This window comes from Centropristis striata, chromosome 18 (genome assembly GCF_030273125.1).
Source record: "Centropristis striata isolate RG_2023a ecotype Rhode Island chromosome 18, C.striata_1.0, whole genome shotgun sequence".
Classification (NCBI taxonomy): Eukaryota; Metazoa; Chordata; class Actinopteri; order Perciformes; family Serranidae; genus Centropristis; species Centropristis striata.
In genome coordinates, this window is record NC_081534.1 from 15,504,398 (window position 1) to 15,527,351 (window position 22,954).

At 37.3% G+C, this 22,954-nt stretch overlaps 1 protein-coding gene across 2 annotated transcripts; it reads right to left on the reverse strand.

Moving 5' to 3' along the window:
- Positions 1-242: 242 nt before the first annotated feature.
- snx9b (sorting nexin 9b) lies at positions 243-22,936 on the reverse strand. 2 transcript variants are annotated; one of them, XM_059356275.1, is made up of 19 exons: positions 22,550-22,936; positions 19,837-19,923; positions 17,857-17,931; positions 16,744-16,875; positions 15,701-15,778; positions 13,087-13,249; positions 10,180-10,318; positions 9,884-9,968; positions 9,122-9,247; positions 8,920-9,037; positions 8,691-8,821; positions 8,486-8,589; positions 8,295-8,398; positions 7,085-7,162; positions 6,292-6,368; positions 4,774-4,863; positions 2,746-2,860; positions 2,566-2,657; positions 243-2,437 (listed from the first exon to the last, which is right to left on the reverse strand). In XM_059356275.1, exons 1-19 carry the CDS (start codon positions 22,559-22,561, stop codon positions 2,390-2,392), a joined length of 1,854 nt encoding a protein of 617 aa, XP_059212258.1. In that variant the 5' UTR covers positions 22,562-22,936; the 3' UTR covers positions 243-2,389. The 2 variants fall into 2 exon arrangements, with proteins under 2 accessions (XP_059212258.1, XP_059212257.1); XM_059356274.1 differs by lacking the exon at positions 15,701-15,778 and having other exon boundaries at positions 22,550-22,932.
- Positions 22,937-22,954: the final 18 nt, after the last annotated feature.

Sequence of the window (22,954 nt, forward strand, 5' to 3'; positions counted from 1 at the left end):
ATTGGGGCCGGGATCTGAATGTGGGATAAAAAGGGCTCATTCACTTCCTCCACTACAAGACTGCACAAACACACTCTTTGACCCTTCGCACAGGCTGCCGACTCATTCTCATTCCTATCCATCTCTACGCAAGAATCTGCTGAGGCGAATAAGGGCTTTACTGTGACTAAGTCAGAGAGTGTGCGTCTAGTGTTGCGTACAGAACAACACAAGGTTTCTTTCAAACACACAAAGAAACAAACTCCCGATGAGTACAAATCATTGTTTAATAAATCAAACAGAATTTTTGCTCCTCTTTGAGTTACACTGTATTGCAAATACTCCTATACATAAAATAGTATCTCAATGACAAGAAGCACCTGATAGGTCAGATAGAATATATATATTTATATATATATGTATATTTTTCATGTATCAAGTGATAAGAAAACAAAGAGTGAACAAGATTAGCGACTGATTGAAAAGTGGGCGGTGAAAAGAGAAAACTGCATACATGACATAATCCGTTGCTCCGTCCCAAACTCTTCTTAGATTCTTACAGCTAACACTGCTGCTACACCTTCATATAAAACATCGTAATCTGGTCAAAGAAAGGACAGATATTCTTCAGGAGAAGGAATAGAGAGGGAAAAAAGAGGGTGGTATTCATTTACTGACTTGTTTTGGCTTTAATGTCCAGCACTTAAAATAATAAACCCCAACTTGAGTATCATTTATCCTACATTTTGTCGTCTCTCCTGAAATGTAAACTACAATGTCATGGTACGCAGGCAGGGTGGGAGGGGGGGGGGGGGACGACAACTAAACAAACCATTTCAGTTTTCCTCAACGGGGCAAGACAGGAAGGAGGTGGAGCTTCCTGTTAGCTTTTGAGGAAGTGCAGGATGAAAGAGGGGCTGCCAGCAGTGGACATACAGAGGACACACATTCTCCCAAAACTTGGATTCATGAAAAGGAATGCTCCACTGCTTTTACCAAAAATATTTAGGACTCTTTGAAATGTACAAACAGGAGGCCAAAATCATTAAAATATTGGCTGAAAATAAGACAGTAAAGCTCTGATTTGTTGCCAATGCTGCATTCAGGAACACACACCCCACACACACACACACACACCTCACCCTTCCCCTCACACTGAGCGTACTGACAGAGGGAAGACGGCTTTGGTTTTTCAGTGTTTCATGTGTAAATCCTTTCTTTTACCATTTTTAAAGGGATAGTAGTGAGGCTGTATGAGGTATGCTCCTGGTTTTTAGAAGCATAGAAGCAGGCAGGATGAGGACAGCAGCTACACATACAGTCAAAACATTATTAGACCACCCTTGTTTTCTCCTTGCTTTCTTGTTCATTTAATGCCTGGTACAACTAAAGGTACATTTGAGAGCTGATATCTAGCCATTTTCCATGGTTTTCTTCATAATAACCAAAATCATTATTAAGAAAACCATGGACAATGGCTAGATATCAGCTCTTAGATTAAATTTGTTGTTTTCATTATGGTTGTTCATCATAGTTGTACGAGGCATTAAATGAACAAGGAATTGAAGAAAACAATGGTCTAATCATTTTTTTCCATGACTATATACAGCTAAAAAAAGGAAAAAAGAAATCAATATTAAACAACCAAGGCAGCGGTAGACCAGCAGCTTCCGTGTTCTGCAGCGTAAAATTACTGTTTTTATCAATGGCGTCTGGTGGCTTTGAGGTAAAGCGGTGAAAATATTCTCAAGATTTTTTTAATTGACAAACTAGGTTTTGCTGCTGCCCCCGTCCACAGCAGTACATTACTCAGCTTCTGTGTCCGGCCTGCTTCTGCCAACTTGCAGCATGCTGACCGCCATCTACTGTAGTTAATACACAGACTATGGTGCCTCATACAACCCCACACTCAAAAACTATCTCCTGAGCATGAAAAATTGAAAAACTGCAGATTAAGGCTTTAAAATAAGTGGATATAATGTGAGCACAGGCATGTTGGCACCTATAGCTGTACAAAACTTTCATTAAGAGAAACTGAACGCAGTGCAGCAATTCATGCTGTTTACTTCCTGTGTCACAATTCGGGGACCCTGGACAGAGGAAAGGGCGTTTGTAACAAGTGAGTCTTGTTCTGCTATCACTGCTGGCCCAACAAAAAAAACTGTCAAAGCTTTTTCAGCAGCTGCACATGCTCATTAACTGTTCATAAACTTCTGAGAGCGGCAGTAGAGTAACACCATGAGCCAGGCCTCTGGGCATGAGCAGTGTAAAGGAAGAGATGAAAAGCGAGTAAAAAGAGAGAAGTGAGATTTAAATTAAAGGGAGGGAAAAGAGTGCAGTGTAAGCAATAATATTTTGGATGTTGAGCTGGTTGAACTCTTCTTGTCTTGTAGTGCGAGACTGAAGGCTTTCACATCGTAGTGAACTGACTGTGTGCTTGTCTCAGCTTTGCAGCAATCTGTAGAGTCAGAAGAAAAAAAAAGGTCACATATAAACTAAAGCTGCTTAACTACACAGGTAATACGGCAACAAAGCCTGTTACAGACTCCAATTTACTCTGATCGATGGTCGCTAAAAATGCCTCACCGTCTCGTAAAACTTGACTTGCTCTTCCAAGTACAACTGCATGACCCTGTTGTAGTCATAGATACGGTTGCTGTGGAAGTGGTTCATCTCAGCTGTGGGAAAGAGAGGAAACCCTTTAATCAGATATCATGTTAGATAGATTAACGCCATCAGTTATATGCTTCTGAGTGAGCATGTTACCTTGTAATGTGTACGACATGGTGCTGACTCGTTTAGCCATGGTGACTTTGTCCTGAGTGGTAATTTTACCGGCGGCCACCAGCTTGTCGCCTTCCTTCACCTTATCTATGGCTGCCTGTTAAAATTTTAAATAAGCAAACAAAAATACAAGAGTATTCAGTGACATGAGATAAAGGCAAAAGACCATTTCAATTATCTCATCTGGAATTTAAAAGAAGCAAAGTGAAATCTGTACATGTTCCCCATATTTTGTCCCTTCTGGACTGCTAGACTAACCCCTACCAAACACTAGGAGACTTTGAAAAGACTTCTAAAAGACTGAAGTCTGACCCCTCTCACTCTAAAGTAGAACTGACATATATATCGATTGACAGATATTATCGGCCAATATTGGCCTATCAAAGGCATATCGGTATCAGTGTAAGTGCTGTCTGGTATATGCTATTATAAAAACTTTTTTGCACAATATACAGGTGCATCTCAATAAATTAGATATCATGGAAAAGTCAATTTCTAGTAGTTTAAATCAAATAGCCCCAACCAAATATTGAGTGCACACAGATGGACATACTTTTCAGAGGCCAACATTTCCATATTAAACATACCTTTTTAAAATGTGTCTTTTGTAATACTCAATTTTTTTTGAGACACTGAATTTTAGGTCTTCATTAAATGTAAGCCATAATCATTATAATTAGAAGAAATTAAATAAATTAAGACGTGAAATGTTTCATTCTGTGTGTAATGGATCTATATAATGTGTTATTTCCACTTTTTGAATTGAATTACTGCCATAAATAAACTTTATATGCTATTCTAATTTATTGAGATGCACCTGTATAATGCAGCAAAACATTGCTTGCAATGATTTTTTCAATTATTATTTTTAAAAAGTCAGCAATTGACTAACCCTGGACAGTAATGATGTTTATTTAGCTATTTATTTTATTCCTATTCATTCTTTATTTTCTCAGTTATCATTTATAGAATTGTCTGATAATGGAATACACCGTTTGTATAATGTATAATAATGTGATACATTATTTAGTAAAGCTTTACATGGTTGAGAAAGTAGCTCTCTTGGTACCTTTGCAGAGTGGTTGAAAAATCTGGTATAAAAAAGGTATATTTTCCTTCCAGCAAATTTTTTTTTACTACATCGGCTACCATATCAGTTATCGATGAATTTTCCCCTCTAAAATTAGTATCAGCATTCTTGTTAAAAATCCCATATCAGTCGGGCTCTAATCTGAAGACAATGTGAGTTTTCAGTCCTAAAGATGTAGCACTGACAACAACTATATTCTTTTCTAAAAAGATTTCCGATCCTAGTGGAAAACATTTAGCCAAACTCCATTTAAGAAATAGGTCATATGAACAATTCATGCATGTAAAACATATCACCCTAGAACCACAAGATAAAAAACGTCATATGTCGACAGAATTCTTGTCAATTCTGCATCAATATAATCCATAAAGATAAACTATATTTGTTGACAAACTTTACATTTCATTTACAACATTTTGGATTTTGTCACTAATTTGCTGCAAGCCTCCTTTGGTTAGCTGTGATATTTAAGTCTGTTAAACTGTGGGAATGAAAGTCAAACTGTTTAAAATATTCTCATCAAATCTGTTACATGCTGCATTAAACAATGACTCATAACACTGTGTAGTAAATTGGCTCTGAAATATTTGTATTGCTGTCCAATCAAAAACAATCCACTATGTAAACAGGAAGTTGCCGTAGCATCAGATACAGAACTTCCTAATTAACTAGTTTTAGGAACCAAATGATTTAGTTTTACTGTAAATGTTTTGTAAAAGTAGGTATGACTTATTTGTTTTACTTATCTATGAACGCATCGAGAATTCTATGCAATTTAGTAGTGATCATGCAGGTTCTCTACTACTGGTTCCAGCTATAGAAACTGCATTTACACCTTAAGCTTAGAGTATATAAATGAGATATTCAATTAACTGTGTTTTGTTGACAATAAACCTTGGTGTAACTTTTTCCCTGTGTACCTTATGGACTCCGATGGTGTCCGGGAAGCATCCAAGAAGACCCTTATATTCATTGTTGGTCTCCATGACGAAGTGGAGGTCTTTCCTGGGCTGTAAAAAATGAGGAAAAAAAACAGATAAATGTAACTTCAAATCAAAAACAGGAAATGACACACAGATCTGAAAGGGATAAGAAAGGAAACAATACGTCAAAGGGGTTACTTCCCAAAGTTTAATTTTAACACAACAACCCTTTAAAAAAAATGGAGTCGAGTTTATAATAGTGCAGATTCTCCTGAAGAGGTACAGCTTAACATCTAGCAGAGTCAGACACTAAACTAAGAGTTGCTGTAGGACTACAAAAACTTCTTGCCTTACCCTTTAATTTATCAAGGTAAGGCTGTATGTACCGTTAATGCAACAGCTACATTGCATTATTTTAGGCTTTTTGCTCCATCAATGTCCAGACTATCACTATCGTAGCTAAACTAAAGCTAACAAATCCTATAGTAGCACTCTGACAAAAAGAGTCTGGAGCAGCAGAAGCTTACCAGATGAATCCTCCCTCTGGAAGCTGCTGGGACAGCAAAAAAGGCCCAAGTTTGATTTGATTACACACCACACCAATCAGACTACATAAAAACGGTCAGAAAAGCAGTGGTGGAAAGTAACTAAGTACATTTACTCAAGTACTGTACTTTAGTATCATTCTGAGGTACTTGTTCTTTACTTGAGTATTTTCATTTTATGTAACTTTATACTTTCTACTCCACTACATTTTGAGGCAAATATTGAACTTTTTACTCCACTACATTTAGCTGACAGCTTTTCACGTCAAGATTTAACATAAAAAACATGATAGATTTAACAGACATGTTTTTAATTAAACCTCATAACAGCATATTAAGTAGTTTAATGAGCCCTATCTGGACAACAGTAAAATGCTGCTTACATAAATGCATCAATTATAATAATAATCCAACAATATATTTGGAAAATATAAAACAATCTCAGTGGATCCATTCTGCATAATGAGTGCTTTTACTTTTGATACTTTAAGTACATTTTGATGCTGATACTTTTGTACTTTTACTTCAGTAAGTTTTGAATGCAGGACTTTTACTTGTAGTGGACTCATTTCACAGTGTGGTATTAGTACTTTTACTTTAACTTTAGTAAGGGATCTGAATACTTCTTCCACCGCTGCAGAAAAGCCACAAATAGTAGGGTCAAAACCAGATAGGTTTGCCTGTGACTTCTTCCTTACAGACTTCACGAACAGGACGCCGGGTTACAGGGTCATTAAAACGCCACAACCAGGATGTAAACACTGACTGCAAGCAGGAAATGTTCACGGTCACTATGAGATATTATGATTATTGTAAGGGGGGGAATACAAAACAATATGGTTGATGGACGAGGCTAAAATAAACAGAACACATATAGATTACTGAATAATAGCGACAGGACAAAAGCACAAAGTGTAGAAACAATTTTGTGAACAAAAGTGGCATCACAGTGTGTTACAGTAGTGCCTACCTGCTCTGCCACCATCTGAGCTATTTCCTCATAGGTCTTGCCTGCAGCTGTCATGGCGTCAGTCAGGGTTGACTCACCTACATCAAAGAAGGGGTTAAAATATGTCATCACCGTGTTGTTTAACAGTATCAGTATCATCTTGAATAGCTGCATAAAGATTACACATGTTGGAGTTTTTAAGGTGTCACTCAAAATTTATGGATGGGCATTTGGAAGAAACCTGCCAACGTGCATCTAAAACGATTAATTAATCGATATGTTTTTATACATACTCCAGTTTGTATAAAACATGCATACATGGGCAAAATTAAAGATATATATAGAGTAATATGCTAAAAGCCTGTTTTGATAACAAACGCTGTTATTTTGAAAGGACGAAAAGAGACTTCCTGTCGATTGCAAAAATAACTATGCATGACGCATGAGGTTAGTTTTCACAGTAATTCATCAGTAATCTACTTGTGTTTAAATACGTTTTGGACAAAATTAAATTCAGTATTAATGCTAGCAAGGTTTGATACAGTTAGCTAGTTTTGCTCAAATTAATACTCTTGTATTTATGTGTGTTTTATAATTGTTATCGCAACTTTCAGTTTGCAAACTGTAGCTTTATCCAACTTAATTCTCAACTCATTAACTTATTGACATACGGCTGTAGAACTGAACGCTCGGCCGTGTTTCAGTTCAGTGAGTACTGATACGCAGTCAGAGATAAAAATTAAAAAAATATTCTAATTATTCCCATCCCTACACAAAATAACATTTAAGGTCACATCAGTATTCATTGTCGTACCTTGGTATCCACTGCTGGTGAAGACAGAGGAGAGGTTTTGGAAGGCTTTGCCGATTCTCTGGTACTCTTTTGGCAAAGCTGTGGAGGGAAAGAAATGAGACATAAGCATGCACTGTGTGAATGAATTTTGTCTCGAGTTCACAAAATACCCGATACAATGAAGCATGCTTTATATAAACAGTAATTACAGCACAGTGAAGGTGTGGCCTGTGTGTGGTAAAACATTTACATTGAAAAGGGTTGGGTGGGCACCTCTAACAGTAACACATGACAGGCACTGGTTTTATTTATTTATTTATGAAGCCCTTAATGATAACTTGCCATCATATATCACTTCCTTATAATCAGACTCGTGTAAGTGATTGGCTGATGCTTTAAGTCCCGTGTGCAAACACTAAATTTGGGAAAACCACTTGTTGTTCTCATACCCAACACAATGACACAGTTCACAAGACACATTCAAATTCAACAACATTGTAAATATAGATCAGTTCAAAACAATGATAACAAACTACTCTGCTCTTGAATGCAACTTTTTTTTAGTTTGTTTGCTTCAGTGGTGGAAAAAATATTCAGATCCCTTACTAAAGTAAAAGTACTAATACCACACTGTGAAATGACTCCACTACAAGTTAAAGTCCTGCATTCAAAACTTACTGGAGTAAAAGTACAAAAGTATCAGCATCAAAATGTACTTAAAGTATCAAAAGTAAAAGTAGAGAGAGTAAAAATTATTATTATTGATGCATTTATGTCAGCACATTTGAATTTACTCAAGGTAGGGCTCATTTTGACAACTTAATATACTGTTATGAGGTTTAATAAAAAAATATCACTTTAAACTGGTTATGTTTTTCATGTTAAATCTCGACCTAAAAAGTAACTAAAGCTGTCAGCTAAATGTAGTGGAGTAAAAGGTACAATATTTGCCTCAAAATGTAGTGGAGTAGAAGTATAAAGTTACATAAAATGGAATTAATAACATTAAGTACAAGAACCTCAAAATTTTCCTTAAGTACAGTACTTGAGTAAATGTAATTAGTTCCATTCCACCACTGGTTTCCTTGTTCATTATTTTGGATGTGTACTTTTTCTCTTTTAACTGAACTCTCGACACAATAAAAAATAAGAGGATGGCATCAATAAATTCTTGAGATTTAAATAAAGATTAAATGAAAAGATTTTCAGAGTGAGTTCAGTGTGTACGTACGTCCTGTACATCTCTTCCAGTGCTCGTTGCCCACTGTGAGGATTTCTTTCACCCCGTCATCCATGGCTTTGGTGAACCTGCTGAACTGCTCACATTTCTGCTCCCTGCAGACGAGGGACACATTTTACATCCAATAAACCAGTGTTTTTTTTAATTTGTGGTGTTTTAGAGTAAAGTCTGATTTAACTCACACTTCCACAGGATCCAAGTCCGCGGCTTCAGGCTCTATCGTGGTGAAGATCATCACTCCCACCGTCTCGTCCTTCTCTGCTTTTCTCTTCCCCAGCTTCCAGTCCTGTATCCACAAATCATTTTAATTAATCAACAATAAGAAGACTGTTAAATCCTAAAGTACTGAGGGTAAATGGGAGAAGTAGTGGAGGAGGGACAGAACACCTTCTCATCCTTGTAGGTGAGGAAAGTCTGGAATACTTCACTGCTGGAAACAACCGGGTGCCTGCACATCCTGGTCATCCAGCCCTGCAACCGCTCCATACGCATCTTAATAAACTCCTCCTCAAATCGCCCTGGAAAAGAGGCAAGGATGCACTTTTTTTTTTATATTCATGTTGTCGTCAAAGATGCTCATCCTTTTTGTGTCCTGGTCACAGAGTCGGGCTCTTACCTGTCACCTGCTTGTCTGGTAAAGAAGGGATGGGGATGGCTGACCCGAATTTGTCTAGAAGCCTCTCATACAGCCAATCAAAGTGCTTGTATCTGTGGTTGACTGGTCGGTTCGTGCACTGAAAACCAACATCAATATTTTAACCACATTGTTTATTTAACAAATATGACAAGAAAATGAGTAGATGCTACTGGATGCTTACATTGGGTGTGATTTGGTACTCGATGTAGCTCTTGAGGCCGTACATCTTTGAGCCTTTCTTGGGATCAGCCACCACACAGTCGAGCTGAGTTTCTGGGTAAAACCACACCGGGCCGACTTCTCCAACCTGAGCATCAAAACACGAGGTTTAGAAACCGGCTACTCTGAATTTTGTGGTATAAAAACACAGATTCTCAGAGGCAAAAAGAGGAAATCAAGCTATAAATATAGTGAAACAGTAGAAAGTATAACATCTGTGACTGCAACAATCACTCTTGTCTGTCTTATGATATGATACAAAATAGGGCTGGGCGATATATCGATATAAAAATTATATGCATATATTTTTAAATGTGATATGGAATTAGACCATATTGTGTAAATCGACATAGTTCAACTTTTTTTTCTTTCTTTATAAATGCTGCCCGATTTTTTAGAAAGGTACTCCTGTTGTTATACAGTATTTATGTTCACTTAATTAAACGGTTTCAATAACTACTTGCGACATGTCATATCTGGCTTTGACTCTGACTGAACATTTGCTCTCACTTTGCGATAAAAATATCGGGATATATATCGTGTATCGATATTCAGCCTAATTATATCGGGATATGACTTTTGGTCCATATCACCCAGCCCCAATACAACATATTGTATTTAGTTAATTTAGGTAGGTTTAATCACATTGCCACAACCAGCAACAAGTAAAGGCATCTGATGAAAATCTTTAAACAATTTGTATCGGTATTTGGAGATAACCTACATAAATTGGCAGCCTTTCTTTGCCCTTAGCGAGCTGCTTGCATAGGAGGTAGAGCTCTGGACCAGACTTGGAAAAGCCAGGGAACCTGCTCGAAGAGAAAAAGAAGTTTGAAAATCATGTTATAGGTGAATTTCTAGGAGTAACAGTCCTGACAGCTATATATAAACCAATCTCTAAAAGCTACATTTCAGCTTAGTATCTTAGATCATTGACTAAGATTTTCCAACCACCAACACTCTTCTAGTCCTTCATTTATCTATAAAACTCAATTCGTCAAAGCTTTGTGTCTTGCTTACTTGTTGAGGGAGATTTTCATTGAAGTGGCATGAGCTCCTCCTCTCTGCATCGCTCCGCTCTCTCCAGATTCTGACTCAGCGTAACCTCCCGTTGACTTCATGTCATCCCACTCATCGTCCCACTCATCGTCCTCCGCTCCTGAGGGCAGAAACATGAACACATCTGAGTTTTAGGCACAGAAAAAATACATATTTGTGTTTGTGTTCAACAACCTACTTTACAATGCTGCAGGAAGCTTACTGCCAATGTATAGGTGTTGGGGAAGATTAAGCTTGTGCTCGATTATATCAATTTACCACAAGCAGTGAACTCTTAATTGCTTCAATTATCGATCAGTAGCTGTGTTTCCATTAGAGTCTAATCGCCTTTTGAAGCGAATTTTTTTAGGGACGTTTCCATCAACAGGTTTAGAGCAAAAAAACAAAGCTGCAGGAATGTACTTCCGTCAGAAGATGGCAGTGTTATGTTTTGCTGTAGACCAATATGTCGGTAAACAGTAGAAGAAGAAGAGATTAAGCCATAGAGAAAATATAATTAAAAAAGTAGGTTGCTCATTGGACAACTTTGGCCACCAATGAGAGAAAATATGTCTTCAGAAATTAGACTGAACTGGGCAATTTATAATTGTACTTTCATGTCAGCGTGTCTTGATCGACAGAGAGGAAACAGTTGATCACTCATGAGTTTCCATCTCCCATATAGAACATTAACTATTTTTCGGAAAAGACAAAAAACACCCCAAGCGAATTTTGGTGTTTCCATCAAGCTTTTCTCATGCAAATCTTCAAAATGCCCACTAAAATTTGCTGATGGAACATGTTTACTGTTGTGTTGGATAGAAAAACAACTACTTGCTGCAGCATGGGTCTGAATGAAAGTATCTAAAGTTGATGAAATGGAGATTTCTTACTCTTATGTTATCAGTAGAAAACTACTCTGCTTAGCCTTATTCTGTGGTCCTAAACATAGTACCAAGAAGAGATTTTTCCAGTTGTAACAGATGCAGTTGCACTATCTTGAGAACAGGCAGCACTCGTCAACAACCTACTGTATCATAGACACTGCATTTCTGTAATTTATGCCATGCATCACCAACAAATAAGTAAGCAAACACACAACGTTGTCGCCCTTGCTCGAACCACAAGTTGCAAAAATTTGACACTTTTTTAATGTTGTAATGTTTTGCTAAGGTCTCAAAGTGCAAAAGAAATAAACACATAGCTGTTTATTTTCTCAACAGCTGTGCACTCTAAAATAAGGTGTGAAAGCACACAGATGCTGTATACACCAAAGTGTGAATTAGAAACTGTGCTAGGAAAATCTCATTTAAGCTGTTAGAAAAAATATTTCCACACATAAACAGACAAGTTAGGAAACCATTACATCTACCCTACAAAAATGCAATAATTAGGCCTACATATGTGGTCAAAACTGATAGTAGACCAGAATATGATTTTCTGACATTTATTTAAACATATAGGATATTATGATCCCATAAAAAATATAAAAGTAGAGAAAACAGCTTGTAAAGTTTGCAAAACTTCTTAAACACATAATTTCCTACATCACAATAAAGTTAATATAGTGTTAAATTAAATGCAGCACACACATGCCTTTGATACTGTCAATTATTTCCCAAAACTATTTGCTGGAAACTCTTTAATACCAGTCCACACACACACACACACAAAAGAAATGAGGCCCAAGCTCCAGCAGGCGATGCACGGGATACCTGTGTAATCGATAAGGTAAGGATACGGGTAGATGTCTTTGGCAAGAGAGGAAGAGGGAAAAAAGTCTGTTATTTCTTCTCATTTCCATTTATTTCCAAAGTTCTCTTTCTACAATAACAACTGGAGAATTTAAAAAGCAGGTCAAATAATTTGTTCTTCTGAGTCATGAGTGAGGTTAACTTTTCCATAGTCTGGCAAAAACACAGTCATGGCTTGATTGTCCTGTCCAGAAACTGGCCAGAGACAGACGAGTGAGCAGAACCATATCTGGGAGTTGAAAGCAGTGCTGGATGAAATAGTATTTACCAATAATGAAGAAGCTTACTGTATATTCTAAAGGTATTTCACTTAATATCACGTTGAAGGAATGGAAGAAGTACTCAGAAACAGATTCATCTGCCTTATATTGTTCTTTGATGCAAAAACCATGTGTTTAATTGTTGTTTGACCTATATTTTAGTCTGTAAACACGGGTTGATAATCCTAGTATTTGTTTCTTCAAGATTAAAAGCAGGGCAAAAGACACTTGTCTAAGTTGCAGAAAATCCTACTTTCTCAAACATTTAGGAGGTCTCATTTTCACCCAAACAAATGATGATTCTGACAACAAACTCTGCCGTTACAAATGTACAAAGCAATTCAAAAGCCGCATAATCTAACTGGATTGCAGTGTAGAGTTACACAAGCTTGCTTATTATTATGAGCTTTGATTGTTTGATGAATAAATCTAAAACTTCCAGAAGGTTCAGCAGTAAATCTTGGCTTTCCAGAACAACCTAATCCACTCCATCCATCCAAAATTGCATTATAAAAAGCAAACGGTAAACTTTATTGTTTAACAAGATGATAATGTCAAGATCTAAAAACAGTGTGTGACCTTTCCATGCGTGCAACCAGGTAGAAAAGGTGGATTTTGCGTTTTTAGCAGAACAATTTGTGGACCCTTGTTTGAAATAAATTATCCTGTTAAACGTTAGACAGGAAAAAAACTTTAAAAAAAACAAAGGCACTTTAAAATGACACATTTGTCCATTTAAATTGGGTTTTAAATAATAGTACTTAGTAGTATAAGTAAAACCACAACAATGACATTTACACTAAATGGACACAAGCTCAAAGGAGGTGGTTTTACTGTACGGACACATATGTTTCCAAGTAAAAAGGTGTCCTTACCCGGGCCCTGGTAGGCCTGAGGGTGGCCCTGTGATACGGAGCCCCAGGGGTCAGCAGGGCTCTTTCCAGTCTGGGTGCCCTCTGGATTGGACGCCCAGTTATTATTGGAGCCCGCCGAGGGGTCCGCATTCCACACTGACCAGGGATCATTACCGTTACTAGCCTGGAAGAGACAGAGAGAGAAAATGTGAGGGACGAAAGAATGAGAATGAGAGAGAGAGAGAGAGAGAGAGAGAGAGAGAGAGAGAGAGAGAGAGAGAGAGAGAGAGAGAGAGAGAGAGAGAGAGAGACAGAGAGAGACAGAGAGAGAGAGAGAGAGAGAGAGAGAGAGAGAGAAGAAACCGGTCTAGTTTGGAGTCTGTTTAACAAGAAGCTGACAGTAAACTTTAAACAACATGCTTTATGAAACATATGATGCAGACTTGGCCTTGACACGGAAAACATTTAAGGGATAGTTAAAGTGGGGTTGTATGAGGTACTGACATGACTGACTGAAGATAAAAAATGTACTGCTGTGGATGCAACAAAACGTATTTTAGCTACCTTCAAATAAGCCAGTACCATCTGTTTAACTATGTGTTATATTTATTTTTATTTAGTAATAAACGGACTATGGATAAGTACCTCAAACAGCCCCGCTTCAGTAAATAAGAATTATTCCTTTAAGAGTGTCATGTTTAAATGCTGCTTGACACATGCAGTTACTACAAATTAGGGCTGGGTGATATATCGATATAAAAAATATATCAATATATTTTTAAATGTAATATGGAATTAGACCATATCGCATATATCGCTATAGTTCAAATTTGCGCTGTGATCCTTGCTCCAGGCAAGTTGCTTTATATATAAATGCTGCCCTTACTAGGGTTTGTCATATTTAGTTATTTTGTGATGTTCGTTATTCTTTTCTATTATAAATATATTTATTTCAGAAAAAGAGTGGCCTATTTTATTTCATAGGCAATTTTTTAATTTTAATTAATTTTTAATAATTAATTTTTAATAAATTTTTAATAATTAATCATTTTTAATTTTTTTTAATTTTTAATTAAGATATATTTTTCATTTAAATGTGAACTTTATGGAGCTTTGATTTAAAAAAAAAAAGTACTCCTGTTGTTATACAGTATTTATGTTCACTTAAATAAACGGTTTCAATAAAACTACTTGTGACATGTCATATCTGGCTTTGACATTGACTGAACATTTGCTCTCACTTTGCAATAAAAATATCGGGATATATATCGTGTATCAATATTCAGCCTAAATATATCGGGATATGACTTTTGGTCCATATCGCCCAGCCCTACTACAAATATAAAAATAAAACAAAATGTTGCATATTTGACCCAAGACACTTGCTTATAATGATGCATGTATGTTTTAAAATACTTACAACTGCATGCCGTGCTTGCAAAGAATACATGCTGTAAACCATTATGTACGGGCATCGGCATGCAATAGAGTGTATGTGCGCCTCTTGTAGGTTGCAGTTAGCTTAATGCTAACCATGTACTGAGCTGCTCGAACACAGAACTACTGCAGGGTCACTTAAAGTAACACGTAATGCACACAGACACACAGAAAAGTAGTATGCATGAATCACATACAATCGCTGCAATGACAAATGAACACAGCAGTGCAGTGAGGAAAAACAACATCTTCCATGACATTTTATACAACAGTCAGTCAAAGTGGCATTGAAAACATGATTATACATGAGATTCTGATTATCATGGAGTGTTTGTGTGGTCTAATGATTCATCTGTGTGATTTGTCAATTACAGTCATGGAAATAATTAATAGACCCTTTTTCTTCAATTTCTTGTTCATTTTAATGCCTGGTACAACTAAAGGTACATTTCTTGGACAAATATAATGATAAGAACAAAAATAGCTCATGAGCCAAGAGTTTAAGAGCTGATATCAGCTAAAAAAAAAAGTAAAATAAAATAGCCAAAACAGACATTAAAAATCACACCATTATGATTTTAACCCTCTGAACTCAACAACTTGTCAGTGGGTTCTAAAGAAGTGTTTTGTTGGAGAGAAAAAAAGAGAGAAAAGAAAAAACAATGCAGAACCTTCATGATTTATCATAGCCAAAAAATGAAATAAATAAATAAATAAAAATCATTATCAACAAAACCATGGAAACGGTCTGAATATCAGCTCTTAAATTTAACACTTATGAGCTATTTTTGTTGTTATCATTATATTTGTCCAATCATGTACCTTTAGTTGTACCAGGCATTAAAATAAACTTTAATTGAAGAAAACGAGGGTCTAATATTTTTTTCCATGACTGTGTATGTGAGATATAAAGATCACTAACACTGATCTTTAAACTGCTCATGTTTCACTATAGTGCTGATTCATAAAATTGAGATAAAGGGTGTGGGAGTTGATTGGTGACGTGTGGGTGTGTGCACTGTAGTGCAAGGTGTGATCATGCTTTCTGCAGGCATTAGGAGTAGGAGGGGGAATTTGCCAAAGCAGGCCAATCAGAGAGGAGGGAGGGAGTGGGGGGGCTTGGGGTAGATAATGGGTGAGGGTGGGGGGCTTGGTTTCATGCCCCCGGCCTCATCCACCACCCCTACGTGGCGGTTACCTCATCGGGGGACGAAAGGTAGGGGGAAACTGGGGTGTCAGGGGTGTCCGGCTGAGGACTTAAGCCCCCAGCATCCACCTTGAGGGGAAAAGAAGGTGACATCATCACAAAGCACCAGCAGTGAAGGTTAACACTCAGCAAGGGACGGGTTAAAGTGATGCTGGATATGGATATGTTTGTGTGGGTGAAAAGAGAGAGAGAGGGATAATGGCTGACACATTTCCTGCCTTGACTCAACCACTTACTGTGCCCAAATTTCTACTGATCCAGCAGTACGCGCTCATACTTGTGGAACTTCCTGCCTGTTGACAACGGATTTCTCTCAACTTATTTCCCCTTGGTTCTATTTTACTAGAGCGAAAACCTGCGGCAGTTATAAATGACACGATGAATATCTTCCACAGCAGCTGCTCTCACTTCTGCATCTCTGGGGATCACACAGGCTACACGGGCGTCAGTGGAACTCTGTCATCGCTAACTTCTGCTTTTTCTTCAACATCGTCTTGTCACAGATACTTTTAGGTTGGCGAATGCGAACATGGCAGGTGCTCAGCATGGCAAGGTTGCAGGTTTTAACGCTTACTTCTCCAGCACTGGTAACAGCTGCTGAATGTAGTGAAGCTAAGGCTGTACATTTATCTATAACTGAGACTAAAGGTCAGCAAAAAAACAGAAAACAGGCATTTAATATGCCACCAGTATGACTTTAATACTCTGAACCCCACAACCTGCCAGAGGGTTTGATAGAAAGAAAGAAAGAAAGAAAGAAAGAAAGAAAGAAAGAAAGAAAGAAAGAAAGAAAGAAAGAAAGAAAGAAAGAAAGAAAGAAAGAAAGAAAGAAAGAAAGAAAGAAAGAACATTTATTTTAAAATTAAATAGAACCCTCTGAACCCCACAACCTGCCAGTGGGTTCTAAAGAAGTGTTTTGTTTAAAAAAAATGTAATGAATTATTATATTGTAAATGAAATGTGACGGGAGCAAATACCCTGCCTGGGGTGCTAAGGGTTAATATACCCAAACCTTCATTAGATGAGAGCATTACCTGGTTTTGTGCAGGTGCTGCTGGAGGAGCGAAGGAATCAAAGATGGACAGGTCTTGAGCTGCAACATTTGGAGTCGGTGCTGCAGTTCCTGCTGCTGGGAACGCCGGGAACGACGGTGCTGCCTTACTGAACTAGAAATCAAAAGATAAACGACAGAACGAGAGAGACTGAAAACAGCCCCACGAGGAAAACAAATCCAGATATTCCAGAGTGATTTAATGACTTTTAAAGGTACATTCTTCTGTGGTAATGTGATCATGTCTCCCTGGCATTCCCTGGCCTTGCAAGCTGGGTTTCAGTGTGATTTTCTAAGTGTGATAGCACCAGCTGGCTATACTTAAATTTGCACATTTGAATCTGCTTTAACATTTGTGAATATGAAGCTACCACACTTAATTCTTCTGGGTATTTGTGCAGTTAATTTTGTTCTTGCAGATCTTTTCAAATTTACTAGTAGCATGCACTGAAATAGAAATGAGTTGCATGAGAAACAGGCCGTGTCCTAATGTTTTTCCTTAGATGTTACATAAGCAACAAGTGCAATTGTCATCAGTGGGTTTTTATGATTTAGAAACCAATCAAAAACAGTCTGGGGGCAGCTGGGGAGGTAACATAAGGTCAGACAAACACACACACATCCACATGAGCTTGTTTTCTAAGTAAAGCGGATGGATAATATCAATCTCTTGTACACACAGACGCCGCATTGTTAGATGTTACTCTGAGGGTTGTTTAGAGTGAGGCTGAACTGTTAAAGAGACTTCACTTTCAACCAAACTCTCTGTGTCTCTTTCTGAATGTCTTCATAGTGAATCATATCCCCAGTGATGAGCTCAGAGTTTCTGGACACAAACACCCGAATCAGCAAAACCCTGAAGGAGGCACATCCTGTTGTGAGGATGTGGGGCCGTACCACAGTTTAGAGGCGAAGGAGAAACATATCCTTGACTCTAGTGACACATATCTAACCGATAGAGCCACTGAGAGGTTGAAATTATAAATATTTGGTTGTTGTTTGATATAGATAGTACATACTGTCCATTTCTAACTCAAAGCCTGATAGCAGATAGCTTTAAAATCACCATTATACTCTAAGTTACTGTCTAACTTACCTCGATGTAGTCTTCTGGAACCAGTCCAACCTCCCCTCTGGAGTTCTGTGCTTCAATCCAACCACCTCCAATACTCTGCAACAGAGGCCGACCAAAAAATAAACATGTTAGCATAAAACCACTCAGACCAGAAAACAGGAAATGTACTCATTTGTATAAATACAATGCAGTAACAGGTTCACTTTAAATAATCAGATTTCTCCTCTTACTTCTACAGCATGTTTGAATAATAACACATTTGGAGCATTTGAGTGATAGCGAGAGGACTGTAAAAAGAAGTGAGCTGTCAAATTACTCATCCACAGAATCAAACTTTGTTTCAGTTTAAAGGTTGCATATTCTAAAAAGTGAGATTTCCCTGTTTTTTTATTATTATAAAGCAGGTCTAGTTGCTGAATTACTATTAAAGTATGAATTAAAGAATGATCTTTATTTTCAGCTATATACTGTAAATCTTGAAAATCAATTTTCACACAATTTTTTTCTTTATCACATTTAAAAAAACAAAAAAGAATTTCGGCTGAAGCACATGGCTTATTTTTGCCTATCCTAGGAAAAACCCAGAATATCAGCAATGGAAAGAAAAAAATAAATAGAAACTATGTTATAGTCATATAGTAATTCATAATCATTGAATTATACATAATTTTACATGTTTAAGTTCTTTTGAAGCTCATCATTAGGTCCATTCCAGAGTTTGAACCCTTAAACTGAAATTGTATCAAAAGTTATCAAAATGCTCAATCCACAGAGAATGCACACAAACTTTGCCTTTAATCGAGCCAACAGGACTTCTGCAAGGCTGTGTCACAGAATTTAATCATAATTGCAATTTGGACAAGTGAAATATAGAAATCACAATAGGTGCAATTCTTGTTAAAGGCAAATTATGGATCAAAATACCATTCTGAATTAAGCAGTGGAGCTACAGAGATGTCCCGGCCTAGAAAGCATATTCTATAGTCAGAAAAAAAATCATCTTTAGTACAGATCCTTGTAAAAAAAAATGACACTGTTATCATTTTAATGTTTTTGGTGAAAAATAAAATTATCTTCAATATCATGAATCATATCACAGTTGCATTATCAGTCAAAATAGAGGAAATCGAATATGATTTGCTGGCTACTGACTAATCAGAGCAGATTGTGCTTTTTTGACAGGGGTCTTAAAGGGACAGGCACGAAAACAGAGCGCTTCAGACAGAGGGTGAATACAGGAATATTCAGGCAGACACAATGAGAATGAATGTGTTTTTTGAAAATGAATTGATGTTAGTAGAAGTAGAAACCTAAATTACAAATATGAACCGGAAAATGAGCATAAGTCCCCTTTGAGTCACACTGTGGATCTCACTGCCTCCAGTAATAAAGTCCCCTTTGATCTCGTTGCATTGCTGCCACACCAGCATGAAATCATGTGAAATGCACATGCACTAGTGCAGAAACCCTGAGAGGAGAGAGCAACATAAAGATGTATCTGTGTTTCTCTTAATTTGTTATTGGAATTAAGAAAACTGCTTTTCCCATTTGCATGTTATTTAGCTGACAATAACCAGGTTACACAAGGATCTGTAAACACACTGAAAGCTTCCAGGACAAATTCCTCCACAGTCAGTTTATTTAGAGAAGAAAAAAAAGAGTCTGTTTTCCTGAATACAGTACAGTAGGTCCTGATTGGCTTAAGACCGACTTCGATTAGGAAACTATGTAGGTCAGCACACAGTGAGTGACCTTTGAACTGTTGGCGACTGGCTGTAATGACATCATGTTTTCCTTCCTTTTGTGACACTCCTCGTTTATATACAACCTGAGATCATGTGAGTCAGACCTTTTATTGACTGTTGGTTTAAAAAGTCACATGAGCATTGACTTAATGTGATGTACACACAACAGGAGCCACCAACAAAACACACAAATTAAAAATGAATGTGAAAAACCTGAATAAAAAAATAAAGCTGCAGCAGGCTGGTATAGATTTACCTTATTGGTGATTGTAAGTGTTTCGCCTTCTTTCACTGTCAGCTCGTTGTTTCCAGCCTCAGCAGTGAAGTCATATAAAACTTGTGCCTGCACACAAACAAGAAAAAGAAAAAGCACAACACTTAATGCATGTTTGATCAACACTTTTATGAACAGAGCACATATTTGCATGTCTAGGTGCATGTACACACAACACACCCAATATTAGAGGGATTTTAACTATGGCGGAGTTCAATTAGGGCACAGTGAAACTAGCAAAACTAGTTCTTCTGGGATGTTACGCTGACTCAACACAGCACCAGTATCAACCAAAAACAAGCCCAGGACCATCACGTCACCTGGCTCAGTTTGATACAGGAGCCTGCAGTTCCTCTCACACTGACCCACATCTACTAATCTGCCCTCCCCCTTGACCCCAGACACAAACACACACACACACACACCAACACATACATGCAACAAGTGGAAAGCAACAGTGTGAAAAGTCTTCTACATATGCCGCTTTTCACAGTTCACCTCATTATGGCAGATCTTATGGCTGACCCAAATATTTTTTATTTTCATACATTTCACTATTCAAATTCACTTGGCCACCTCCCAGGAGTTCAGGAAGCTGGATGATGTTTTTCATTAGGACGAGTCATGACTCTTTCAGGTCACAGTTATTATTTTCTTATTTAAAAAAAGCACTCTGTCTCTGTTTTGAAGTCTACTGGGTAGAGCCAGACTGATACATCAGTCTGCCAATTTTATCAGTCGATATTTGTATCACAGATACATCTGCATTGGTGTAAATGTTGCAATGATATGCAGCGATAAGTAACTTTTCTTTTTCACAGAATATGCTGCAGGAAGGATGCGTCATTTAGAAATGGTATCATCATAAGTTTCTCAAGCAGACTGCACTCCAACTTACAATCTAGTGGCAATTAGAGACAAGATATCTAATATCTGTATGGGCATTGGCCCCAAAAATGAAAAAAAAAATGGGGTTTCTAATTGAGCTAGGATCTTCTTCTGAAATTGATGGCATGGTGTTAATTAGGAATGCACAAATTTATCAGCCGAAAATCGGCTCTACTGGACGATATTCACCATGCTGACTGCTATCAGTCTTTCAATAAATAAGATGACATTCACAGATGGCAGTGGCTGATGTTTATCTGTTGATTTGCATCAATTTTGTGCTGGCTTAACTCAGTAACAAGCAAATTCTGTTACTGCAGCTGCCAATTCTCACAGGAAGACCAGCCACAAGAACGTTGTGTTCTCAATAACAAAAACAAGAGGTGAAAGGCAGCTCTATTTATATTTCTAATGCAATTTATGTTTAATTATATAAACAATAAATGTTTCACAAAAAGAATACCGTGTTGGCCAGCTTGACACTAGAAAGTTGTTATCACACGCAGCTGCAGAAAGTTGCAAAGGGAGAAGTTTCTCTGCGCTCACCCGAAAATCTGACCTCAACATCAACAAGTGCAATAAAAATCTAAAATCTCCTACTGAGATTGAAGTTTTCAGTGAAGTAGGAGACATGTTGTTTACAGCAGTAAAACTTGAACTTGAAATTAAGAACATTTGCATATTCATAGATTCTGTATACTAGACTATTTATTGTCTCTTTATTTTATTTTCAGGTAGGTGTCTTAAACTGCAAATACTAAATTGTTACCAAAATAAGCCTCAGACCCACTCACTTATTCACTATTATTATTATAATTGTACACTGAAAACAACTGGAGTGACATTTACTTAAAAAAAGCTAGGCAAGTTTTTCCACACAGAACGTGTTTGTAATCTTTACTCAGGCTGTTTCTAAGTAATATTTATTTAATAGAACCACTTTTTTTTTTATGAAAATACACAAGTAAATTGCAGATTCACTGATTTCCCTATTTTAATTGGAAATATCAACTAATTAAGCCAATGAACTGGTTTAGTGAATATTACTTGGAACGAATGATTCAATTTACATACAAAACTGAGGACACATAATAACAAACAATCACTAAGTAATGCACTATGAAAAACTGCTTAAAGAAAAAGCATTGAATTCGTATTTCTTAATTTATATAGATGATTGAAATAATAATTACAAGGCCAAAAATTATTATTTTTTCAGTGTAGGCTAATACTCAAAGGGTGCTACTTTTATCACATTAACTCAAATTATTGTATTAATAATAATACAATCCGACTGCACTAGTGTTTATGATACAATGTATTCTGTTGTGAAGATCAACCATAACCACTGATATAATCATAAAATATAATGTCTAATATAATACAGTACTATAGTATATAGTACTGAATGAGCAAAGCCATACACACGCTGAAGACTACATTACCCAGCATTCCACGGAGGTAAAAATGACCCGCACTGGAAAGGTAGTAAAATGTCACAAGACACTTTCTTAATGAGGCACATTTTCCATGTACAGCAAAAACAATCGTGTCACATTTACTGCATACAAATGTGTCGTAGGCGTCCATTACACGTTTCTTAAGCAGAGTTTCTGACGTTCGTGACTCTTAATGTGTTGCTTATCGAGTGTTCACTGTTAACCTAAAGCGAGAAACTACAACTCTGTCTGTGTTTTTACAGCCCGCATTATTGGTTAAAAAAAAAAAAACAGCTGTCAGGGCAAAGTGGAGGTGACAGTACACGCGGGTTGACGTTAAAACAGCCTAGAAAAGTTGTCAGACTTACCTTTAGCGCCATTGTCGAAGCATTGATCAATCATTACAAAAACAGGCCCTGTGGTTTTCAGGATTTCCAATCCTCAGCTGGACATTTCCCCCCGCTGCTTTCCAACTAAAAGCGAAGACAAAACGATAATTCCTCCCGGTGAAGAGCCGCCGCACAGCAGACTTTAACACATTACTAAAAACAGTTTGTCACGTAAAAGCTCCAACACTTGTAAAAAAGACGATGTGAATGGAGGAGTTGGTTCAGTGTGGCAGCAAGTTTGAACCACGGAGAGAGCTGCTGACAGCACGGAGGGAGTGACCTGCACCGCGGAGAGAAACCGGAAAGGTAGTCTTGGTCCGACATGGCCCTCCAAGACATGACGAGTTAATGTAAAAAATAAAATTAAAAACCGGCACACTTAAA